This window comes from Prosopis cineraria, unplaced genomic scaffold, assembly GCF_029017545.1.
Source record: "Prosopis cineraria cultivar Desert tree isolate PC_DT_omini unplaced genomic scaffold, ASM2901754v1 PC4, whole genome shotgun sequence".
Classification (NCBI taxonomy): domain Eukaryota; kingdom Viridiplantae; phylum Streptophyta; class Magnoliopsida; order Fabales; family Fabaceae; genus Prosopis; species Prosopis cineraria.
The window spans coordinates 30,518,913-30,543,715 of NW_026555335.1; the positions used below are offsets into that span (position 1 = coordinate 30,518,913).

The 24,803-nt window shown below is 32.8% G+C and overlaps 1 protein-coding gene across 4 annotated transcripts; it reads left to right on the plus strand.

Moving 5' to 3' along the window:
- The first annotated feature begins 12,330 nt into the window (after window positions 1-12,330).
- LOC129309044 (uncharacterized) lies at window positions 12,331-24,589 on the plus strand. 4 transcript variants are annotated; one of them, XR_008592754.1, is made up of 10 exons: window positions 12,331-12,629; window positions 12,965-13,137; window positions 13,257-13,415; window positions 13,910-14,059; window positions 14,251-14,394; window positions 14,974-15,130; window positions 15,406-15,578; window positions 23,079-23,134; window positions 23,846-23,965; window positions 24,306-24,589. XR_008592754.1 is itself a non-coding variant. In XM_054950388.1 (10 exons), exons 1-10 carry the CDS (start codon window positions 12,422-12,424, stop codon window positions 24,393-24,395), a joined length of 1,413 nt encoding a protein of 470 aa, XP_054806363.1. In that variant the 5' UTR covers window positions 12,331-12,421; the 3' UTR covers window positions 24,396-24,589. The 4 variants fall into 4 exon arrangements, 1 of the variants encoding a protein (XP_054806363.1); XM_054950388.1 differs by having other exon boundaries at window positions 23,863-23,965; XR_008592756.1 differs by lacking the exon at window positions 24,306-24,589 and having other exon boundaries at window positions 15,406-15,570; window positions 23,863-23,944.
- The last annotated feature ends 214 nt before the right edge of the window (window positions 24,590-24,803 follow it).

Genomic DNA, 24,803 nt, shown 5'->3' on the forward strand with positions numbered 1-24,803 from the left:
GATCTGTGTACTGTTTTCTTGTTTAGTTCATCATGTATTAAAGGAATCTCTGGAAATTTATGCAGATATATACTGTATGTTTTTGTAGGAGAAGAAGTCTGGGGGTTGACGAAGTGTACTGTATACATCGCTTCGGGTTAATTTACATGTGATTTGAAACGAGTGGGTTTGATTAGGATGAAAAAGTTAGTAGGTCCATGAACATGCACCAGAGAAATGATGGAATGATTGTGAGGGAGGAATATTCACATTAGATCACAATGTTCATTGCTGGCCATCGAGTAGTGTTTGACCTTTTAGACACAAAAATAATGCAAGCTAAGTTGGAGGTTGGAGGTAGATGTGCATGTTTTTCTTTGGTGGAATATAAAGAATTTCATTATATTACCTCAACATTAGGCTTTACATTGTATTAAAAAAAATGGAGAAACAGTTAAAAGTCACCTTCTAGGAAGGGTGGTTGCCAAATTATAATTAATAAAGTGATCATTAACGCAACACCAATTCTTAGCAAAAAAACTCTTTTCATTAAGTTTACTTTGTGTTTCTAACCTGTACAACTATGACATCTGGCTCTTAATTCCTATTTTATATATTGTTTTGATCCTCTGAGAATCATCTGCATTGTGGAGACTTATTCCTACAATGAATACGGGCTATCTCTCTTTACATAAATGATATGTTATTGCTGCAGCAAAACCTGCTATCAAGTTATCCAGCTGTGAGGGTGGATTTGAGTCATGTGAAAATTTTTATGCGGTATAAATGTTAAGCTCAATAATTAATATATAATAAAATAAAATGATTCATAATTTTAAACTTTAAAATTTTAAATTAAGATATATATAATGTCATTCCATTACTATTTTAAAGGAGTTGCTTACTTGTTATTTCTAACAAGTAATTAAAACTTTTGGTTTCATTCAAGATCTAGAAACTAATATTGTGCACACGCCTGAAGAGCCCAAAATAATGTAGCCAGCGTCCTTTCACTACTTTTCATCCATTTATTCTCTCCCTCTCTTCTCTGGTCATTCCCTCCCATTTCTAGCGCTATAAACATGACACTTGTTTGAAACAAGTATTTCTATTATAAACAATTGCAGATATATATCCACGGGTAAATCTTGAGTCCACTAACATTGGAAAAATAAATTATTTGCAGATTCACTTCCATGGCCATAAAGGTTACTAGTGAAATCATCGACTTGGATATATATTAAGATTCAACGTTAATTCAATGTACTTTTTGTGATAAATCTATTTTGCAACGTTGACCACATAATAAAAGAGTGTTTGGGGGACTAAGAATTTCAGCCACACAATTTTATCATGCCTACCTCAATCTTGTCTGATATCCTTTCATGTATATCCATTACTAATTGCATACTTCCCATTTTGATTTAGTAGAGAATTTGTCATTATCATATCCTCAAGCTATTTTAAAGCTTGAGGTATTAAAATTGAGCTTGGTTGTATGAAATTTTTTTTATATATTTAAGTATTTGAAGCTTGATTTAAATAAATTTATATCAAATTAAATACAACCTAAATAAATTTGGTTCACTCAAATTATCAGTTCTATATATGTAAATGTAGGATGAGTAGGGGTGGAGGGAGGGAGACTAGCAGGGCCATGCCCTCCCAATTAATTCTTAAATTTTCTTGATGTATTATATAGATATTATATACTTTTAATTTTAAAATTTAAAAAATTATTTTATAGTATATATATTTTTTAATCTTATCCTCACATAATAATTAAGTCCTAGCCTGCCCTTGTGCGGGTGGATAAGACCAAAAAAGGTCTTTCCCTTTTAATTAAGTCCTAAAGGTTATTAGCTTTCGAGGCAATATTCCAAATCTTCTTACCAATTATTGCTCCTTCATATTCCATAAGTCACATTTTTTGAAAACCAAGATCGCCATTTTTCTTTGGCAAGAAAACTTTTTCTCGACTCATATGACCCATGATTCTACCATCTTCTCCTTTTGACCCGAAAGGAAAGCTCTCTACAAATAGATTTGATCTTTTTTTTTTTCAATACTCTCTTCAGATTATAATATAAGACATATTAATAATCATTTCATGATTCTAAAAAAGTTATATATAAAATCTTATAATCTCTTAATTTTCTTTACATATTTTCAATTATATCTTTATTAAATATTTTATATAAAATGCCTTAATGATGACAATATTGAAATTCATATGCATCGAGTTTTCAAAAAAAAAAAAAGTAGGTGTATATAGTTGAACAAAAAAATATGAAAGTACCTAATTTCTTATATATTAGACCAAACACAAGGCTTTTAGAAGATGTCATATATTGTAACTAAGATGGAGTACTTAATATTAATATCAGTCAAATTTTAAAACAATCTCTCGTTTTCAAATGTAAATCACATTATATTGAAAAGATGTCTATTGCATTATATTTGTTATATATATGTTTATGTTCTAACTCTACAATTAATAGGTCATTAATTATAATATGATGTAAAAAATTTTGGTAGCATTTAAATTGATGAATTTAGATTTTAAATTTTAAATCTGGCATTTTAAATCTCACATTTAAAATTCATATATTTAAAATCATTTTGTTTAGGTAGTTTAAAAATTTTTAAATGAAAAATAGAGGCAAACTTAAATCCAAAATGGAAAAAAAGTTAAAAATGAAGAACTTATTTTTATTTTTTAATCGACAAGAAATGAGAAAAAATACGAGAGTCAAGGATGTATAATTAATAGTGAAAATGCAAAGAGAATAATATGTTTGAAATGATTAATATTTCAAATGACTAGAATGCTAAAGGAACTTAAAATTATGAAGGAATTATAATTTAAAATAGATTTAGATTTGAACCAAATCTAAAATATTCATAAATTTTTATTTATCCAAAATGAAGAATTTGGTACGAATACAAATCCAAATCTTTGTTAATCCAAACACACCATTAATATAATTGATAAAGGTAATAATGAAAAGTACTGATTTTTTTTTTGACAAATTTAATTATGTTATCAACTTTAATTTCAACTCATTCGCTTAATATGTTCGAGGTGGTTAAAATGATATGTATTAATAAGCACAAGATGGAATATATATTATAGTTTTTTCCTATTCATGCAAGTTATATATTAAGCTCTTTAATTTGATGTGTGCTGTCAAGGACAAATCCAGAAATCATTGTATGGAAAGGTCATTGTTAAAATTTTATCTAAAAGTGGGGAAGCTAAAATTAATTTTAACATTTTTTATAAATAAAATTTTACTTACTTATAACAAAATGTTATAGTATGAAGGGGTCACAATCCTTGTTGGCCCCCTTGAATTCGTCATTGTGTTGTAAAACCCTCCTCTTAGACAACTTGTAATTGAAAAATGTTGACATTTTAATTAGAATTATTTTAGCACGTAATTGTGAACTTTAATTTTCAAACGTTAGAAAAACTAAACCTCCATGATAATTAACAATAGAGGCATGCAAATTGAGTAAGTGAGACGCACTATAGCCGCCACTGCTACTTCCACTAATTGCGCTCACTCTCTCTTCCGTAAATAATGACAGTTCTCTATCTGCCTTCTGTTTAGGCAATATCTATTACTTTGGGTGATATCTAGTGCATATAGTTCTCACTCAACGAACAATTCTTTAATATTTTATCATTATATTTTTTTTTTTATAACTGAAAAGTTAAGATAAGTTGGATCTAGCTAAAAAGTTCACTAAGGCCAATGACGCTTTTAAGTTCAAAAAAAATACTTATAAAGATATTTATAAATCATTCTTCATATTGGACATGGGATTATTTGAACCTACAATTTTATAAATTATGAGTCAAATTTTTATCAACTAGATTAACTTTTGTTAGCTCGCTATATTTTTCTAATCAAGATACATATCATTATATGTGGATCCGCAAGATGTGTTTAAATTATTCATTTATTCGATACTCAACTGTTGAAGATAGTTGGCACATCGCGATCCACGTGTTGCTCAGTCACCAAAATTTACAGTGTGTGTGTAATTAATATTCACAGCGACCACTTTTTTGGATTAATTGATGATTAAGTCCTGATAAATGTTTAATACTAAGCGATGTTTGGTGTAACAATGCATAAGATTTTGTATTGTTTAAGATATAATACTATTCTATATTTTGATGATGGGTGATATAATCCGTGGCGGAGCTAATAGTCAAGTCCTGATAAAAGTTTAATACTAAGCGATGTTCGGTGTAACAATGCATAAGATTTTGTATTGTTTAAGATATAATACTATTCTATATTTTGATCATGTGTGATCTAATTCGTGGCGGAGCCATGTGCAAATGAGGAAAAGCATATGCCTGGCCTCACTTGGAAAGAAAACTATATACAATAATATAATTTTTTATATTTTGCTTCCCTCCTTTTTTTTGTATATATTTTGACCGTGTCAAGATGTATAAGAGTCATAGTATATAAAATTATACTATATATTAGGGACGCCATACAAGTGATAAGTTTATAATGTATTGTATTATAATCGAGTATTATATGGTGTTTCACATTGATTCTACTTGTTAAATGGGACTTATTATGGCATTTATATATGTTAGTTAAACAAAAATATATAAAATAATTAAATGGGATTAAATATCTAACGCAACCAAGAAACACAATGTTTTACCAATATGGACACATATTAATTGATCTACAAGCTGGCCTGTGGGGAAAATGGAGTTTTTGTATGAGCGAGGGAGAAAGTACAAGTAGACTAAAAAAGAGAATAGTTAGAATCCGTTCAAATAATACGTGACTTAAATGTGCCCAAAATTAATAAACTAATTAATTTTACAGTTGTATTAGATAGTACGTAGCTATAAAAAATATGGTTTTATAATTATGATTAGTATATACTTCCTCTGTTTTCATATATAAACAAAAAACTATTACTTTTAACTTGTTTTTTTTTATATAACCAAAATCATATTTTTCAATAAATATTTATTACAAACTTCTTAAATTACCTCTCATAATTTTATCATTCATAGTTATAACAGACAATTAATGAAGGCTTGATTAATAGAATTAACGAAGAGTATTGTAGTCTAATTCTTTTATCTACATACACCCTCCATCCCTATATATAAGAAGTCTTCTAAAACCTGTTTTGTTGCTAAATATAAAAAATTGTTAGCATATTTTTTAATAAATGGATCATTATATCCTTATTAAATTAAAAAGAGAAAAAATAAGTACTCTCATTAATTTAATTTGAAAAAAATATTTATTTTTTATTTATAATAATTAAGAGAAAAATTAAAATATTGCTGTGCTTTTAATTAGATAACAAACTTTTATTAATTTTTATGATTCAGTTAAAAATATCTTATATATAAAAATAAAAGAAGTATATAATTAATATAATTAATTGATTTTTTTAAATTTTATGATACAGTTTTTTCTCTGCAAATAAAATGGGGGAAGTATATAGGGATATAAAGTTGGGGGCTGAGATGAGGTTTTCTACTAATAGAGAGTTGACACGGCGTTACTCTTTCGTCATTTATTGATGAGGACGAGGTGGAGGGTTGACATTTTTTTTTTTAAGAAAAAGAAACATTGAGTAGGTAGTTACCCAAACCATTTATTACTATTTTTTTAATATATTTTGTATAGAAAAGACAAAATCATACATCACCTCCCGACTTTACTTGTTTATTTTTAAAAATAAAATATTAAAAAAATAGAAACTAACACAATTATACGATAGGAGTGACGAGAATCATTAAAACAAAAAAAAACAAAAATAAGATACTTATCCAGTTCTTATATTCAGGTAAAAAAAAAAAAATCCAGTCCTTATATTTAGGATTGTATGGAGCATGAAAACAGGATTAAAAGATACTTCTTCTCCGGAATTATCTAGCCATATACAATTGATATCCTTAATTCTGAAGAGGTGTAATGTGCTCCTAACTTTTCAAAACACTGAACGATGCTAATAATGTCATATATGTATTCCTTTCGTTAAAAAATATAAGATATTTTTAACTGAATCTTACTTTAATAAAGTAGTTACCTACTAACTAACCCTATCTTTTTATATTTACTTTCATTAAACATACTATAATAAATATAAAATCACTATCAATAAGGACACTTTTAAAAAAAGGTAATAATTATATCTTGAAAAACTAAAAATATCTTACATTTATATTAAAAAATGCTTTATATTTTTTAACATCCAACTCTTCAAAAAATACCTTACATTTTTTAATAGAGGGAATATATGTTAAATTAGTTTTTTTGTACTAAACACAATTAGTTATTTTTATTGTCAATGGACCTGAGAGTAAATAATTATGTTAAGTAGGACCTTAGTGTAATTTTTCTTTTATAATTGCTTAGTTATATAGTATAGAATGTTAACAAAGAGCTTCTTATTTTCATTTCTCATTGTCAACAATTAGCAAAAATTGCACAACAAAATTAGAAATACAATCTACGATGAGTCATAAAGCTAAAGCAACAATCTAAAAAAAGAACTTTGCAATCACAGTCAACAAGAATCAGCCACCATCAAAACACATTGAAAATCAATTCACAATCTAGAGAAAGTAAATATATATATATATATATATATAATTTGGAATTGAAATGGAAATAAGGAACCAAAAATTAAACCATCAATCAGAAATTGAACTTCAAGCAGAAATGTGAACCATAGCACACCATTAGACTGAGAAATGTTGGGTTCATTTTCGATGCTCATAGGTAATGATATCTAAATCATCTAAATTTAAAGTTTTTATTTTATACTTATTAAATAAAATTTTAAAATTTTTAATAAATTTTCTTAATCACTAATTTAGGCAGTGCAAGTTTAATCTAGATAATTTACTTTAATATTAAAAATTTTATAGTTTCTAGAAATTGATTATCCAAATACATTGTGAACAGTTCATATTTATTATTAAACTTTTTATAATTTTTATAAAATTTTGTTTGGTAAAAATAATATTAAAAATAAAAATAATCTCTTGGTAGAATAAAAAAATAATTTTTTTTAAAAGTATAAGTTAAGAATTTCAAATTTAAACTATTTAAAATAAATCTAGATAATCACTTTATAAAAATTATAAAATTTAAATATTATTTTTTGACTATCCAAATTCAATCTAGATTATCTAAATTAATAATAAAATAGATTTATTAATAAAATTTTGGAAAAATAACACTAAAATCCTCTCGAATTATATAAATGATAATCTGATATCTCAAAATGTCATAATTCTATTAAAGTCCTTAAGGACTTCTATATTAATAAATTTTAAATTGAAAAGATCACTTTATTTATAAGTTGTAATTTTTTGTTTAATTCTTATGATTCTTTAAATAAAATTTGTTATTTTTTAAATAAAAATTGTGATTGGGGTTTGTTATTTTGAGAACTTATTTTTCAATAATAAAAATTACATTTGACAAGTTGTGATTTTTTGTTTAATTCTTATATTTCACAAAATAAAAGTTGTTATTCTTTAAATAAAAGTTGTGATTGATACTTGTTATTTAAAAAAAATTTAATAAAAATTATACTTGATAAGTTATGATTTCTTATTCAACTTTTGCAATACACAAAATAAAAATTATTATTCTTTAAGTAAAATTTATGATTGGAGCTTATTATTTTAAAAAAATCTTCAATAGAAATTACACTTGATAAGTTAGAATTTTTTATTCAACTCTTATGATTTATGTAAAAAAAATTATTATTTTTTAAAATAAAAATAATGGTTGGGACTTATTATTTTCAATAAAGGTAAAATAATATTTCACTTTAAAATTTATTGACACATATTTTTTTAGAGATTTCAATAAAATTATAATATTTTTAGAGATCAAATTATCATTTATATAATTTGGAGTATTTTATAATCATTTTCCTTAAAAACTTTTATAAATTTTTATTTTAATAAATATAAAATAAAAATTTTAAATTTGAGCCACACCCTTCACCCGCGAAGATAAATGTTGAAGCAGAAATTGCGAAGGAAGGAAAACTGAGTTCAAATATCTATTTTTGAAAGCAACACCATCGGAGATCTCTCTCTCCCTGTAATGATTCGCAGTGAAGCTTCAACCTTTTTGCCACCCTCGCTATCATGGTTCTGGAAGCTTCGGTCCGGCACACTCCACTTCCCCCCATTGAACAAGCTTTTAACTTTCTGGGCGGAAAAGCTTTTAACTGGGCCCCACCATCATCCCTCCTCTCTCCCACTGCTTCTTTCTCTTCATTTTTTTCCCCTCACATATTTTTGTTAAATAAATCATTCCAAAGTTCGAACAAGCCATATAGGAATTCTGTAAAGTAGACTTACAGGGACTTATAATCTGTAGAGTAAGTCCCAGCTGGCATACTTATATTTATGTTTCAAAACATTTTGTAGAGTAGGTTAGCAAAAACGTACAATCTGATTTATTTAAACTCTGACTTAATTTATATGACAAAAAATCTGTTTAAAAAAATATACAGAGTAATTTTTCAGACCAAGTTTTAGAAAAAACGAAAAAAAACAGTTTAAATCATTATCATAATATACATATAAAGTAGTGAAATAAAGTGTAAAAAAATAATTTTAAAAATTAAATTATTTTAACCTAGGATGATGTGGCAAGACAAGAGATATTGAATACGGATTGAAGGCTTGGATTTAAGAAGTGAGAGTCTGGGAGGATTCCTTCACACCCAACTGATGAGAGAGAACAAAGGTCTTCATCAATGCCATTTTTCCTGAATAAATTACACTTTCAGCAAGGATTTCTTGAATGTTCATTCCATTCTCCTCTGTCTCTATCTCAATACGTGTAAAATAGGTGAGGAATCCTCCCAATAAATGTTCGTATTATCTTCACTTCATTAGATTATTCTCCTAAGGACTCTAGCTCGCTCCACGAATTGCTTCACTGGTCTCACTCCCCTTTCCTCTGCGGACAATTCCACAACCTTTTCATGGTCTTTGCTTCATCATTGGTGACAACAGTAGATAATTTAACCCCTAGTCCCTTTTATACTTGCAACTTTTTCTCCGATTTTCTCACCAATTCGACTTTGCTTCACAGCCTCTACCTTCAAGATACAACCAAGTTCTTTGAAGTGTTTCCCACATTCAACCTTGTGTTCACATCGTTGTGTTGATTTAGGGTAAATTTGATGCTTTATGTCCATATTATTCAATGCCACATGGATACCACTTTCACATAATATATTTCATGCGGATTGACAACAACCTTAACCTTAACGTCACATAATATATAAGGGAGATGGTGCGGGTTCAATCCTTCATAGGACTAATTTAACCTCCTTCCAATTCAAAAAAAAAAAAAAAAACAAAAATTAACAACCTTAACAACATCCATTGATGAAAGGAAACAAAGTTCACATATATTCAAACAACCATTAACACAATTTTCAACTGCATTCAATAAAGATAATTGTTACATATTATATGAAAAATAATGGGTATTACAGATGAATTTTAAAAAGTCACATAAGACGAACCTAATACTTAACATTTATATAATAAACTCCCAATTTTAATTGTAGTACACATATCAAGTATATGAAACAAAAGCAATGTGGTCTATGCGTTAAAGAAAGGGTGGTCATTGCTCAATTCCTTGTGTTGCTAAAACTATCACCTGAAGAATATTAAACATGGAGTGGGATAAAAATCTTCATACCCAGAAGTAAATTCCATAGCATGCTTAACCATAGTTGATTACAACCAATTATTCAATAATGCCAAAATAAATCTAATCACATTCCAAGATCAAGTCTCAGTTTAGTGATAGTATATTTTTGGCTTTTTTCTTCTACTTCTTGTAATTTAAGATTCACACAAATCATGGGCCTACACCTTTTGAAGCCCAGTGGGCCCCAATTTAATGTAGTAATCTAGCCCCAACACCTTCCATTACCATATCAAAGGTAGACGGTATAGTGAAAATGAGCAAGAAGCATGTCATATGCTCCTTGTATACAATCTGATTGTATGTGAAATAGTTGAGAGACATGTACCATTATCACGTGTGATAACAAAGGACAAAATATAATCAGTAATAACAATATAGTCTAATGAGAATAATAGAACACACACACACACATCCATCAACAGTCTCAATTCCACAAAATAATTCTTTTCCCATGATCATATCATCATACATAGTCCCAGTTAATGCCATATCAAATTAACAACATTAATTTTAATTATTTATTATAGTTAGCGATTAAAAAAAAAATTTCCAATTTCTTTTACCCTTCACATTAAGAGGGGAACCACAAGTCCACAACTAATAGTACCAGGATATGGGCCCCAAACAACGCAATTCATCACCAATGTCATTCAATTACTTACAACACTTTTCTCTCATTTTTAGAGTAACTTTTGGAGTTTAAAATGGTAAATAAAGTTATTTTATTTTATGTAACTGTCAACTTTTTCAAATGCTTATAGAATAGAAACAGAGCCTCCATGATCAATAATAATAGAGTCATGCAACGGAACAGAGACATGCTATAGCCGCCACGACAACTTCCACCACCGTTTAATTTAATCTCTTTTGTAAATAATGAAATCTTCTGCTGTGTTAGGCGATATATCACGTTGGGTGATATCTAGTATGGGTGGTTTTGATTCAAGATGCAATTATTTAATATTTTATCATTATATTTTCCTAATCAAGATATATATCATTACGTGGAAGAAAACCTGTTTAATTTATTCTATTATCTATTTGATACTCAGCTGTTAATTATATCAGTCCAAACACAATAGTTGGATCTGACTCTAACTCTTTATCAAGTCTTGCCAAGTTATGATGTTAGCTCACCGAATAAGTGGAAATAGAAATTGGAGAGAGTTTTCTTTTTCTTTTGTTTTGTTTTGTTTTTCTTTTGTTTTTTTTTGCAACATCAGGTTTATTTTGAGTTAAATAGAAGAACTACATTAATATGTATGTATGTATGTATATGCATATAACTAGATATTAGGTTTACTGCATGAGAGACAAAACCAGGTTATAATATATACACCCGCACACGAAAATATAGTTAATTTCAAATATTTATTACACACATTTTTTTAAAATAATTATTAATTACTTCTACAAAAACGCAAATATATATATTTTTAAATACCATACAACAACAACAACAACAACAACAACAAGCCTTTATCCCACTAAGTGGGGTCGGCTATATGGATTGCAAGATGTCATTATACTCTATCATTTATCAAGCTTTTAGAAATATTATTAATTAAAAGATCGCGTTCAATAACTTTCAAGAGTGTTTTCTTAGGCCTTCCTCTACCTCTCTTAATCGAACTTAAAGTTATATGTTTCACTCTTTTCACTGGTGCCTCCCTTGGTCTTCTTTGTACATGCCCAAACCATCTCAACTGATTTTCTACCATTTTTTTCTCAATAAGTGCCACCCTCACTTTTTCGCATACGTGCTCATTTCGAATTTTATCTTTACGTGTACATCCGCACATCCATATATTTTTAAATACCATATATTTAAAAAATGACTTATAATTTTAAGTATAATTTTTTAAAAAATTAACGTCAAGTCTTCAACCTTCCAAAAATAAAATATCAAACAAGTAAATTATACATGAACTTGTTAACTAACAATAAAGTATAATTGCTCAAACCAGTCCATCCCTTGCTGGCCAAAAAAAAAAAAAGCAATCCCTCACTTGATATTTATTTTAAAAGAGTTATTTATTTAAAAATTATAAAAACCAATTTTTTCCAGAAAATTTTGGAACTATATAACTAAAATTTTAATTTTGTTTATAATTTGGATATTCCACTCTGAATATTCTATTTGTGATTAATAAAATTTACGATTTTTTTGATTATTTTCTTAAAGCATCTCAAAATTTGATCTCAATTTTTTTAATTATAAAAATTTTCTCTCAATTTTCATAAAATCATTGGAGATTTTTTTTTTGGTTTGAAAATCATTAGAGAATTTATATCATCTAAATTCTGAGGAAGTGAGGATGTAATATTTATTTTTGTAAATGAGTGAAAGCATATGATATTTTTGAGCATTTTTAATAAAATCTTAAAGGAAATGAATAATTTAAAATTAAAAAATTCGTGAGTTTTATGAAATTTATTTTTTAAATTTTTTATATTTTATAAAAAATAATAAAATAAATCTAGATATTAAAAAAAGAAAAATTTCAGAAAAATTCATGAATATCAATTTAATCCAATTAAATATAAATTGGCGAGCTAAACACTTGCAGTGGCAATGGTGAGTTTTCTTGAGAGTTCAGAAATTTCAGGGCTGAAGGTGAGATATCAGAATCTGAAAATCAGCAGTGGCAGACAGGTAATCGGAGAAAGCGGTGATGACGACGGTGACCAACTTGTCGTTGACTATTCTCCATGGTGCTGTTATCATTACCATGGACGATGATAGCCGAGTGTTTCGGGACGGAGGCATCGCCATTGAAGGACACCAAATTAAAGCCATTGGCCAGTCTTCCCAGATTCTCCATCAATTTTCTGCTTTCGCCACCCAAATTATTGATCTCCACGGCCACATTTTACTTCCTGGTCTCTTCAATTCCTTCTCTCCTGTCCTACCGTTTTCTTCATCATTTCGTCGTCGTCGTTATTTTAAATGAGATAGACGGCTTTCTTCTTGAGTGCGATTTTTTTAATTTTTTTTTGTGTGGTCAAATTCGTGAATGCGAATTTAATATCTAATTAATTAGCATGAGTGTTAACGTTTTCTTGGTAAGATAGTGTGTGAAAATCGAGATTCACGGGGATCCCGATTCTTTTTTAAAATAGACAAGATTCTAAAAGAAAGTAAATTAGAATTCTGTTAAAGAAATGGTAAATACTCTTTGATTCTAACTGGTCATCTCATCATTTTGCTAATCCAGGATTCATTAACACGCACGTTCACACTTCTCAGCAATTAGGTAGAGGTATAGCTGATGATGTTGATTTAATCACCTGGTTGCATGGTCGCATTTGGCCATATGAATCCAATATGACTGAAGAGGATTCTTACATTTCCACTTTACTGTGTGGAATCGAACTCATTCACTCTGGTGTAAGCTTCAACATTTCCCATTTGTCTGCTGGATTTTGCTGCTTCAATGCTGTCGAAGAGGGAGTTGTTAGTTATGTATAAATGCGACTTTCGTTCATGTGATTTCTTCCTAAATTCAGGTTACTTGCTTTGCTGAAGCTGGAGGACAACATGTTTCTGGGATGGCTAGAGCAGTGAAACTCCTGGGCTTACGTGCGTGTTTGACCCAGTCAACCATGGACGCTGGTGAGGGTTTGCCATCATCTTGGGCAGCTCGAACTACTGATGATTGTATTCAGGTACATCTCACCCTGCCTCAGGGTGTCATTATTCTTGGACCGAAAGGCGGACAGTTACCTTTGGTTTGGATGGGGAGAAAAATAGAGGGGAAGGGAAACTAGGAGGAAAACTCCTAAAAATAGTTAAAAACATTTACTATTTCTGGAAATTTCTCCACCGAGTTTTCTCTCTTCCTTATTTTCTTCTTACTTTTCCCTCCATTCAAACCAAGCCTTAAGCATTAAAACTGTATTTGTTGAATGTAATTTGGGAAGTATTCCTCCATGTTTTAACTTTAAAATTCTTATTTCCCCTATCCCTCCTTCGAGACAGGGCAGGGTAGGTCAAGATATCAAAATGTTCTCAGCATTTATTATTGATAAGTGTATCCTTTTGCATTACCAATTCGGGAGTCCGTACTGGGACATTTGGAAGTTTATCAGCTATAATGATTGACTCGTGATGGCTGGCAAACTCAGATGTAAGCTGTATCACTGGTTATTCTGTTTTGCAGTCTCAGAAGGAGAATTATGAGAAGCATAATAATACAGCTGATGGCCGCATCAGAGTGTGGTTTGGGATAAGGCAAATCATGAATTCTACTGAACGCTTGCTTCTTGAGACAAGGGATGCTGCAAGAGACCTGAAAACAGGGATACACTTGGTATTGATCTCTCCCACCCCACACACACTGTGTGTGCTTGTGGTGTTTTGTGCATTTTATGTTATTTCTATGGTTAATGGAGTGCCTGTATAGGTAGTTATTTGGAGCACGAGTTACATCTAGATTACAATTTGATAGCTCCTAACATGCCAGCTAATATGTAACATATGTCGAATTAAACTTGACTTTAGCATGTTGCAGAGATACCATATGAGAATCAACTAGTCATGGATGTTCACAAAGTAAATCATGGAACTGTTACATACTTGGAGAAGATAGGTTTCCTGCAAAACAATCTGTTATCAGCTCATACTGTCTGGGTTGATGATAGTGAGGTAAATTGATGTCATTATAACTATGCTACTACTATTGCAACAAGACTCAGTTCACTTATTAAAGTTTTGTTTGCATACCAGATGCATATGCGAACACACTCTAGATCTCAAGTGCCATAAAAACAATTCTTTGACCTTTCTCAAAGTTGGTCCTTTTTTGTTTTTATCAGGATTTTTTTGTCTAAATTTGGTTATGCAGTTTTTATTATTGATTATATTTTAAATCCTATTTGCATGTAACCTTTTCTTTTCCTTGAATTTGCACTTTTCTCTTGAGTGTGTGGTATTTCCTCTATCTTCCAGAGTAATTAATAGTTTAATATTATTTAAAACATATAAGGGTTTCTTGAGGTGTGTGTGTGCTTATGTCAGTAAATTTTAGAACTTACCTTAACAAATTAACCAGGAAAATAAAATCAAGGTAATAATTTGAAAAATGAACTGGCAAAACCACAAACATAGTTGTTTACATAAATGCCAGGAGATAAATTGTCCCTTCCCTGGAATATTTGGAAATTCTGTCTAAATAACAATTGTTCATGGAGCAACATGATGACCAATAAATATTAAAATTTTCAGATATCTTTCCTCTCAAGGGCAGGGGTCAAAGTGTCTCACTGTCCTGCTGCTGCAATGCGAATGCTTGGATTTGCACCTGTAAAGGAGATGCTTGATGCTGGCATCTGTGTCTCCTTGGGAACTGACGGGGCACCATCAAACAATCGAATGAGCATTGGTTCATTTTAACTGCTAACATTCTAATTATTTGCTTTCCTGTTATTATACTATCAATTTTACATCACTAGGTTTTCTCCTTTATGCATGACTGCTTTTCTTATGATAGTTTTATATTATAGTCTTTACTGGATCAATGAAAATATTTGCGTACTTTAGTTCTCACTAAAATAGCGCCAGTTGCAAATATTCTAAAGAAAAATTGAATGTAACGCACTCACAAATGCTTGCTATATTTTACTGACTTGAAGTGTTTATGAATTTATCTCTTTATAGTTGATGAGATGTACATAGCCTCTCTGATTAATAAAGGACGGGAAGTTTATGCAAAGGGAACTACAGATCCAACAGCATTGCCTGCTGAAACTGTTCTAAGAATGGTCACAATCAATGGTGCAAAGTCAGTATTATGGGACAATGAACTAGGGTCACTTGAAGTTGGTAAGAAGGTTGGTGTTGGTTAAGATTATTTGACATCTCTTTTAACTGTAATCATCTCTGTTTTCATTTTCCCCTTTTCCCTTGGATTTAAGTTAAAAATTAAAATATCTATTTTTGGAGAGTGATCCAAATGTATGGTGATTTCACTAAGGTATGGAAAAGAAGCTGAGCAAAATTTTGCTAATAGCATACAGAAGCAGTTATGTAAAAACAAATGCTCAATATTTCATTGGGCATGAAGTTTGATTGACAATGAAACCAAAAAAAAAAAAAAAAACAGAGATACTCATTACTCATCAGTAATTAGGGTAGTGCATGTGTCTAAGAACTCCTATAAAGAATGAAGATAAATTAAGAGGACTATTCAGAAGATTATATGGACATAAGTTTGAAGTTTAACTAAATTCACACTACAAAAGTAACTAGTGTAAATGCATTGGCATCCAATTTGGTAAATGACGGACCAATTTCTTCCTGGACTCCCTGATTATATTTCTACATTATATTGTCCTTCCTGGGTATTAGTATTGATGTAAAACACAAACACTCACGCTCACACTGATTTGAACAGAATAGGATAAGGGAGAAGAAACAGAAACAGAGAGTGGGAGGTGGAGGGGAAGTGAGAACAGAGAAGGTGAAAAGAGAGAGAAGTGACTGAAGTATGAGAGGGAGAACAGAAGAGAGATGCAGAATTGAAGAGAGAGAGGGAGCTTTCAGAAAATCATAATGCTTCAAACATTCATTCCCCTTCCTGAATACACAAGTCATGCTATTTATAAGTATGAGGTTTCCTTCCTAACAAGGAAACATCCACTTGCTGCCTAGTTTCCTTCACAAGAAGGAAACTTACAAAAGTTAATAAACTAATGAAAAGTAATAAGAATCCACTTGCTGCTTGGTTTTCTTCACAAGAAGGAAACTTACAAAAGTTAAATGAAAAATAACAAAACTAATAAACTAATGAAAGGCAATAAGAAGTAATAAATTATTTCCTCCTAAAGTAATATTTGCCATATTTTCTATCAATTCCCCCCTGCTGCAAAGAACTCTCCTCCGGAGAGGTAGAGAGTTGATAGGCTTCTAGCAAGGCAGGATTAAGTTGTTGGAATTCATCTTCTGAAATCCAGGTGGCATCTTCATCAGATCGACCTCTCCAACGAACCAAATAACGACGGATGGGCCCCTCAGAGGTAAAGACCATTTGATCATCCATAATGGTCTCGATTTCATAAACTGATGGTGAGACAGCAGGCAATGATGGAATTGACACTTGTGAAGGCTGAGTACCTGCAAAATCATTAGAAAGCAAAGGGGGAGGCTCAAAAGTTCCCCGGTAAGGCATAAGATCCTCTACATTAAAAACTGGACTAAAGGCCATATCAGAAGGTAATTCTAAAAGATAAGCATTAGGTCCTAATTTCTTTGTTATGCAAAAAGGTCCCGAAACTCGATCATGCAACTTTTTAAAAGCGTGTTTAGGGTAACGTTCTGGACGAATGCGAGCCATAACATAATCACCTATTTCGAAGCTTTGAAATCGGCGATGAGTATTAGCAGATAATTTATATTAATCATTACTCGTTGCTAATTTGCGCCTAATTTCAGCTTGTCATTCATGAAGGCGATTGGTGAAAGATTCTGCAGATTCAGAGATGCGAAATGTCAACGGGATTGGCAGGAGGTCAATAGGCTGTTTAGGATTAAAACCTTGAACAATCTAAAAGGGACTCATGCCTGTAGACCTATTCACTGAATTATTATATGCAAACTCTGTAGTGGGTAGAACCAAATCCCAATTCTTTGGCTTATCTCCAACTAAACTTCGAAGCAAATTACCCAAACTGCGATTAGTGACTTCAGTTTGCCCATCAGTTTGAGGGTGAAAAGCAGAAGAGAACTTCAATTGGGTACCAAAAAGTTTTCATAGGGTCTTCCAAAAGTAGCTAACAAACTTGACATCTCTATCAGATACAATAGTGGTAGGTAACCCATGCAGACGTACAATCTCCTTGAAGAACAACTTTGCTAGATGTGAAGCATCCGTAGTTTTGCTACAAGGAATAAAGTGAGCCATCTTTGAAAACCTGTCCATAACAACTAATACAGAGTCATGACCTCTAGCTGTGCGAGGCAATCCTAAGACAAAATTCATACTCAAGTCTTTTCAAGGTGCCTCGGGAATCGGCAAAGGAGTATACCAACCGGTATTCTGTCGCCTGGCTTTAGAAGTTTGACAATTTCGACATTGAGACACTATGCGAGCCACATCACGCTTGAGTGAAGGCCAGTAGAACCTATCTTCGACTAATGCCATTGTCTTATTAACCCCGAAATGACCAGCTAAACCTCCAGCGTGTAACTCCCATATAAGAAAATCTCGCATAGAAGTACGTGGGATGCACAGCTTGCTCCCACGAAAGAGATGACCGTCTTTAAGGATGAAATCAACATGCTCATGACGATTACCACTGCGAACTTCTTGGTATATTATCCCAAAATCTGGACATGAAGCATAGTCGTCTTTCAAGTTTTCAAAACCAACAACACTAACGCTCATAGTGTGCAACAAGTTGATCCGACGGCTCAGGGCATCAACCACTATATTTTCTGTTCCTGAACGATGCTTGACCACAAAAGTGAATCCCTGAATATACTCAACCCATTTAGCATGTTTAGCATTTAAGTGCCGCTGAGAGTTGATAAACCTAAGCGCCTGATGATCAGAGTATAGAACAAATTGTTGCGGAAGAAGGTAGTACTTCCAATGCTCAAGGGATCTCACAATCGCATAAAATTCCTTATCATGAGTGGAGTACTTTTGTTTGGCATCATTGAGCTTTTCGCTAAAGAAAGCCACAGGGTGACCTTCTTGGCTTAGTACACCTCCGATTTCTGTCCTAGACGCATCACAAGCAACTTTGAAACACTTTGTAAAATCAGGTAAAGACAAGACTGGAGCTTGAGAAAGCTTCTTCTTAATATCTTGGAAAGCCATGGAAGCTGTAGATGTCCACTGAAACTTGTCTTGTTTTAAGCAATCGGTGATAGGAGCCATAATGGTACTGAAGTTTCTAATGAAGCGTCTATAGAAAGAAGAAAGACCATGAAAACTCCGTATTTCGTGGAGAGATTGTGGCTCAGGCCATTCTTGAATGGCTTGGACTTTCTCAGGGTCAGCTACTAAACCCCTTTCAGAAACTATGAAACCTAAGAAGATGACTTGATTTTGAAGAAATGAACACTTAGGCAAGTTAACATAAAACTTTTCTTGATGCAAGGTGAGAAAAATTAACTCGAGATGTCTCAAGTGTTCTTCTCTTGACTTGCTAAAAACTAGTATGTCATCAAAGTATACCACCAAAAACTTTCTCAAGTAAGAGCGAAGGAGGTGAGTCATTACTCTCATGAATGTACTTGGGGCATTTGATAACCCAAAAGGCATGACAAGCCATTCAAACAACCCATCTTGCGTTTTAAAAGCAGTCTTCCACTCATCTCCAGGCCTAATCCTGATCTGATGATAACCACTTCTGAGGTCAATTTTTGAAAACCAACTAGATCTAGACACTAAATCAAGCATGTCATCAAGTCTAGGAATGGGAAACCTATACTTGATGGTGATCTTGTTGATGGCTCTGCTGTCTACACACATTCTCCAAGAGCCGTCTTTCTTTGGGGTTAAAAGAGCAGGAACTGCACAATGACTCATACTATGCTGGATATAACCTCTTTCCAACAATCCACTGATTTGTCAGTTAAGCTCTTCCCTATCTTTAGGGTTCATCCTGTAGTGCGGTAGATTGGGGAGTTGTGAACCTGGAATGAAATCAATTGCATGTTGGATCTCTCTCATTGGTGGTAATTCAGATGGAAGCTCATCGGGAGTGATATCCCGAAATTGTTGTAAGAGCTGTTGCACTTCCGCTGGCATTTTTGAAGTAGTAGCAATTCATTGCGAGATCTTGGATACCAAAATAAACACAATCGTACTCTCTGCTTTCTTGTACAAACTGTTTTTCTGTCAGAAGATGCAAATTGTGGGTTTTGGATTTTGTGTTCTTTGATTTACTTGAGCCCTTGCCTTCGTTGTCAGGCTTAGCAGGACGTAACAGGATCGTCTTGCCTCCATGCTTAAATGTATAGGTATTCTCACGCCCATGATTGATGACATTGTGGTCATAAAGCCATGGTCGACCAAGTAAAATGTGCGCAACATCCATTGGAAGAACATCACAAATAATCTCTTCTTTATAGTCACCTAAGTGAAGAGGAACGCGACATTGTTGGGTGACTGGTAAAGAAGTTTTGTCGACCCATGCAACACGAAAAGGTTCTGGGTGAGGTTCTGTCTTGAGATTGAGTCGGGCTACTCCTTGACTAGAAATAACATTTCTAGAACTCCCTCCATCAATCACTAATTTGCAAGCTTTATCTCCACACTTCACAAAAGTATGGAAAATACTTGTTCGCTTCCATGAATCACTAGGCAGAGGGATAGATAGAATGCATCGCATAACTCCAACTCGACGTGTCTCACACCCATGTTCATCAATGATGATGTCCTCATTGACATCTGAAGGACACTCAACCGGATCTATGACAACGTCAGCATTTGCATTGTCTTCCTCACCCTCATATTGTGAGTCAATAACTAGAGTACGATTTGGGCATTTCGATGCAATATGACCCTTTGAGTGACAGTGAAAACACTTGACAAAAGAATTGTTATGGCGGGAAGCAGGAACTATAGCTTCACTAGGCTGCGTAGAAGTATTACCCCTTAACCCAATAGCTTGAGTAGGTGTAAAAGATGAGCTAGGTCTAGATGTAAGTGCTCTTGTTGGTCGTTCAGACAGACTAGAAGTTCGTGCTTGTCTAAACTGATTGCTCTGCACATCGATACGCTTTGCAGATGAGTACTGTGACAGAGACTCTACTTCCAAAGTCTTATGATAAGCTTCTTCAAGAGACTCTGGAAAGTTTAACTTGAGCTCTTTTTGTATATATGGCTTAAGACCATTAACAAACTTGGTAATGGTGCGCCATTCCTCTTCATCTACGTCACATCTAATCATAAGGTCATCGAATTGAGAAATATACTCGGAAGCTGTGGAGATTTGCCTTAAATTAAGGTATTTGTCATACAGTTGACTCTTATAATGAGTCGGCACATATTTTTCTTTCAGCTTGGCCTTCATTTCATCCCACGTCTCAATCGGTAGATAACCTTGTCGCTCAATGTTCCTTTGGACATTTTGCCAGTATTTCCTAGCAGGTCCCACGAGCTTCATCTTCGTAAACCGAACTCGTTGAATATCTCTCATGTCATACCATTCAAAATAATCTTCCATGCTGGCTAACCAATCTAGGAATGCACTAGGATTCAATCGTCCATCAAACTCAGGAGCTTCAACTTTAACCTTTTTGGTGATGTCATCAATATGTGTCCTTCTAAGGCCTTCTCTACCATTCCTATGGACTAACTGGTATGGTCTATGATGTTGATCTTCAGGCCCTTGCCCATCCCAAGTATCATCTATGTCATCAGAATGATGATTGGTAAACTTACGAGGAAATGTTCTACTGAGTCTTTCACCCATAGCTCTAGAGGAATGACCAATCCTAAGGGAATTACCTTTAAGTTGATTGTGGACTGGGAATTGTTCATTTTTAAGACTTGACTCCTCTAATGATAGGTCTTTCGAGTATCCTTTCAGTTGTTTTCCCTGTATCTTGTCTGTATGTCAACTGAATTGCACCCATTATCTCTTCAAATTTATTGTCCATGAATTCTTTAATTTCATCTAACCGCTGGTCCATATATGCCCTTTGAGTCCTTTCAGATTCCTCAAGATGATTTTGGGTGATTTGGGAGTTATTAGCCATGACAGATTTTAGGGCAGTAATTTCTTGGTCTAATAAAGCTTGCTTATCGTATAAATCACGAATGGTCATACAATGACAAAGATAGTATGGTAAAGTGCAAGTTTGGAGTGGATTTAATAACCTAAGGAAGAAAGGCCCCTAAGTTGCCCTCGCCTAAATAGGTGAAGTCCCTTTTTTAACGACACTAACCCTCTGAGAATTCAAAAATTCCACAGGGTTTGTATGCTAAATAGGTAACAATTCGAGTGAAGTCTTCACAGAAATCTCCAAAGGTTCAAAAACCTTTCAGGGAAACCGTTAGAAATTTCAACTAACCTAGGGTAATTTTTGGACACGGGTGTAGGGCAGGATTGTGTGTGAGGTAGGTGTCTTAGGTTATACGAACACTGCTATCAAAATTCACAAATTAACAACATAATGATCAATGTAAATTTTCCTTTTTTTTAATATATATATTTTCAAAATATTAAAACATGATTAAAAAAAATAAAAATTGCAATGCTCAAAGAAACCAAAGTACCACACAACAAAGATTTCAGAACTAGCTACGAATGAAACACCTTCCTTTAAGAACCAAATAAGCCAGTTAAATGAGAGGGTCGTCAGCCTTACCAGCGTTGCTTTAGGAGCCCAAAACAAAAAGTTTTACCCCCAACTAAGTTTTAGATGATGACTTGTGCCCCTTAGCTCCTTCAAAGTTGAACAAATTCCGCGAAAACACACAGAAAACACTGAAATCACGTTCTGGCGGCGAATGTACGGACGGCGCGTGAGGCGCCTGAAGCCACACGCGCCGGCACCCGCAGAAGCTCCACCGGCGTGTGTGGTTTCAGGCGGAGGTGGTTTTTCCGGTTTTGACCGGATTTTCCCTTTTGAGCAGTAGGGTCCATTTTTGGATCTGACGTCGGGAAATGTGATTCTGAGTGCTGGCAGCGTGAACAGAGTATGTTGAGCTCCCCTGAGAGTTTTCCTTCGATCTCCGGCCGCGGAAACAGCCTAGGGACGTTCAGAACCAGGCTTTGGTACCAAGTTGATGTAAAACACAAACACTCATGCTCACACTGATTTGAACAGAATAGGATAAGGGAGAAGAAACAGAAACAGAGAGTGGGAGGTGGAGGGGAAGTGAGAACAGAGAAGGTGAAAAGAGAGAGAAGTGACTGAAGTATGAGAGGGAGAATAGAAGAGAGATGCAGAACTGAAGAGAGAGAGGGAGCTTTCAGAAAATCATAATGCTTCAAACATTCATTCCCCTTCCTGAATACACAAGTCATGCTATTTATAAGCATGGGGTTTCCTTCCTAACAAGGAAACATCCACTTGCTGCCTAGTTTCCTTCTTTTCCTTCACAAGAAGGAAACTTACAAAAGTTAATAAACTAATGAAAATTGAAAAGTAATAAGAATCCACTTGCTGCTTGGTTTTCTTCACAAGAAGAAAACTTACAAAAGTTAAATGAAAAACAACAAAACTAATAAACTAATGAAAGGTAATAAGAAGTAATAAATTATTTCCTCCTAAAGTAATATTTGCCATATTTTCTATCAAGTATTCTCTGTTTTAGGTTCTCGCTGGCCTTTGAGGCTAGGCTGATAGTGTTTTTGTTTGTTGTTTGGTAGGCTGACATTGTGGTAATCAATCCTTCATCATGGCCTATGGTTCCTGTTCATGACTGGTATGAATCTATTCTTGATTAAAATTCTTAGACTTAGTCAACTCTCTCTAGTTATTCTTTCGAAAGTGGAGCATACATCCACGTATGCAAATATGAAAGTGGTGGAGATAATAGCGTAGATAAACAAGCAAAGAAAGAATGTGGAGCTATTGTTGTCTGGAAATGCCAGTTCATGAATCTTAATCTTGTGTATGCTTTATTAGCTGTTTAACAAATACTTCCTCTGGTCCCTATTATAGGGCATCTTCTAGAATGATTTTTTAGTTCTTAATATCAGGCACATAAGAGAGTTATTTAATATCATCTTCCAATTTCAACCCTATTGTAAATTTAATTTTATGGCTCATCGTATTTTGTGTATCTTTCTTTCTATTTTTAATAGGGGTAAAACTGGAATTTTTTTATTTTAAGACATTTAATGGGTTTATTGTCATTTCTTGGTTTTAATGGATAAGTTAAAAGTGCCTTATAATGGGGATTAGAGGGAGGACTTGAATTCAACAGTGATGTTGTTGAGCTTTGAGACAAACTTAAGATTGAATACAAACTTCGTGCTCTTATTTCGTAGAAAGATAAGGAGTAGCTAAATTTATCATGTAGCTGCGTACTGGAAGTTGTATATCTACTAGCAGTTTTTCTTGGCCAAATTTCAGTCTATTTCCCATTTTGTGATCATTACGTTTTCTAGTTGATTAATATTTCATTGTTCAGCTTCAACTATAATGCAGCATATCAAACCTCGTGTATTGCATGAGAACGGAAAATGTGGTTGCTGTCATGTGCAATGGTGTATGGATAATGAAGGACAGGAAAATTCAAACTCTAGATGAGGTATTCATTTTGATTATGCCATTGAACTGGGTGAATAGGTATTAGTAGATTTAGTTGATAAGAAAGATAAAGATATAATTATGTTAGGGTTAAAGTGTACAAATATCCTAAAACTTTTTTTTCAGGAGCGTCTAGTATTCTTAAGTCTAAGAATGATATATTAGTATCCATTAATTTTATAAAAAAAAGCCAACCTTCTCCGATCTATTAAGTTCTATGTTTAAAATTTAACAATCAACGTCAAGCTATTTTGACGGATTGAGGAAGGTTGACAGATGAGCTACAGCTTTTTGCACTATTCATTGTGACTTTGAGTTTGCTTTCCTTTTGGACTTGACAGGAAGAAGTTATTTCGAAGGCAGAAGAGGCTTCTTGTGAGCTGTTAAAGAGGGCGGGCATAAGATTACAGAGTAGAATGAACTTCATATAGATTGTGTCGTTTGGCGCAGTCAGAGAATTGTCCGCTTTGTGAAATTTTTAAAATTGCACGCAACAGACTGAGAACAGTAAGTCTGAAATGTTTTGGTATTTTAATTTATAAATAATGCTAATGACTAATAATACAAGTGTAATGTAGGCATGTTAGCCAATATACATGAGGTGTGAGAGGCTCCGTTGGTTGCTTCTTTGTGTCATTTGCTGTAAACTCCTATATTCACCAAAAAAAAAAAAAACAGGGAGGGAGAGATTGTATTTTGTACCCAATTATATTTTAGGGAAAATTACAATCAGGTCCCAATTACAAAAATTAATTATTTTTTCAGTTTATTCACAAGTTAATTTTCTATATTTACATGTCAAATTTTAGTATTTACATGTGAGCAGGATTTATAAGTAA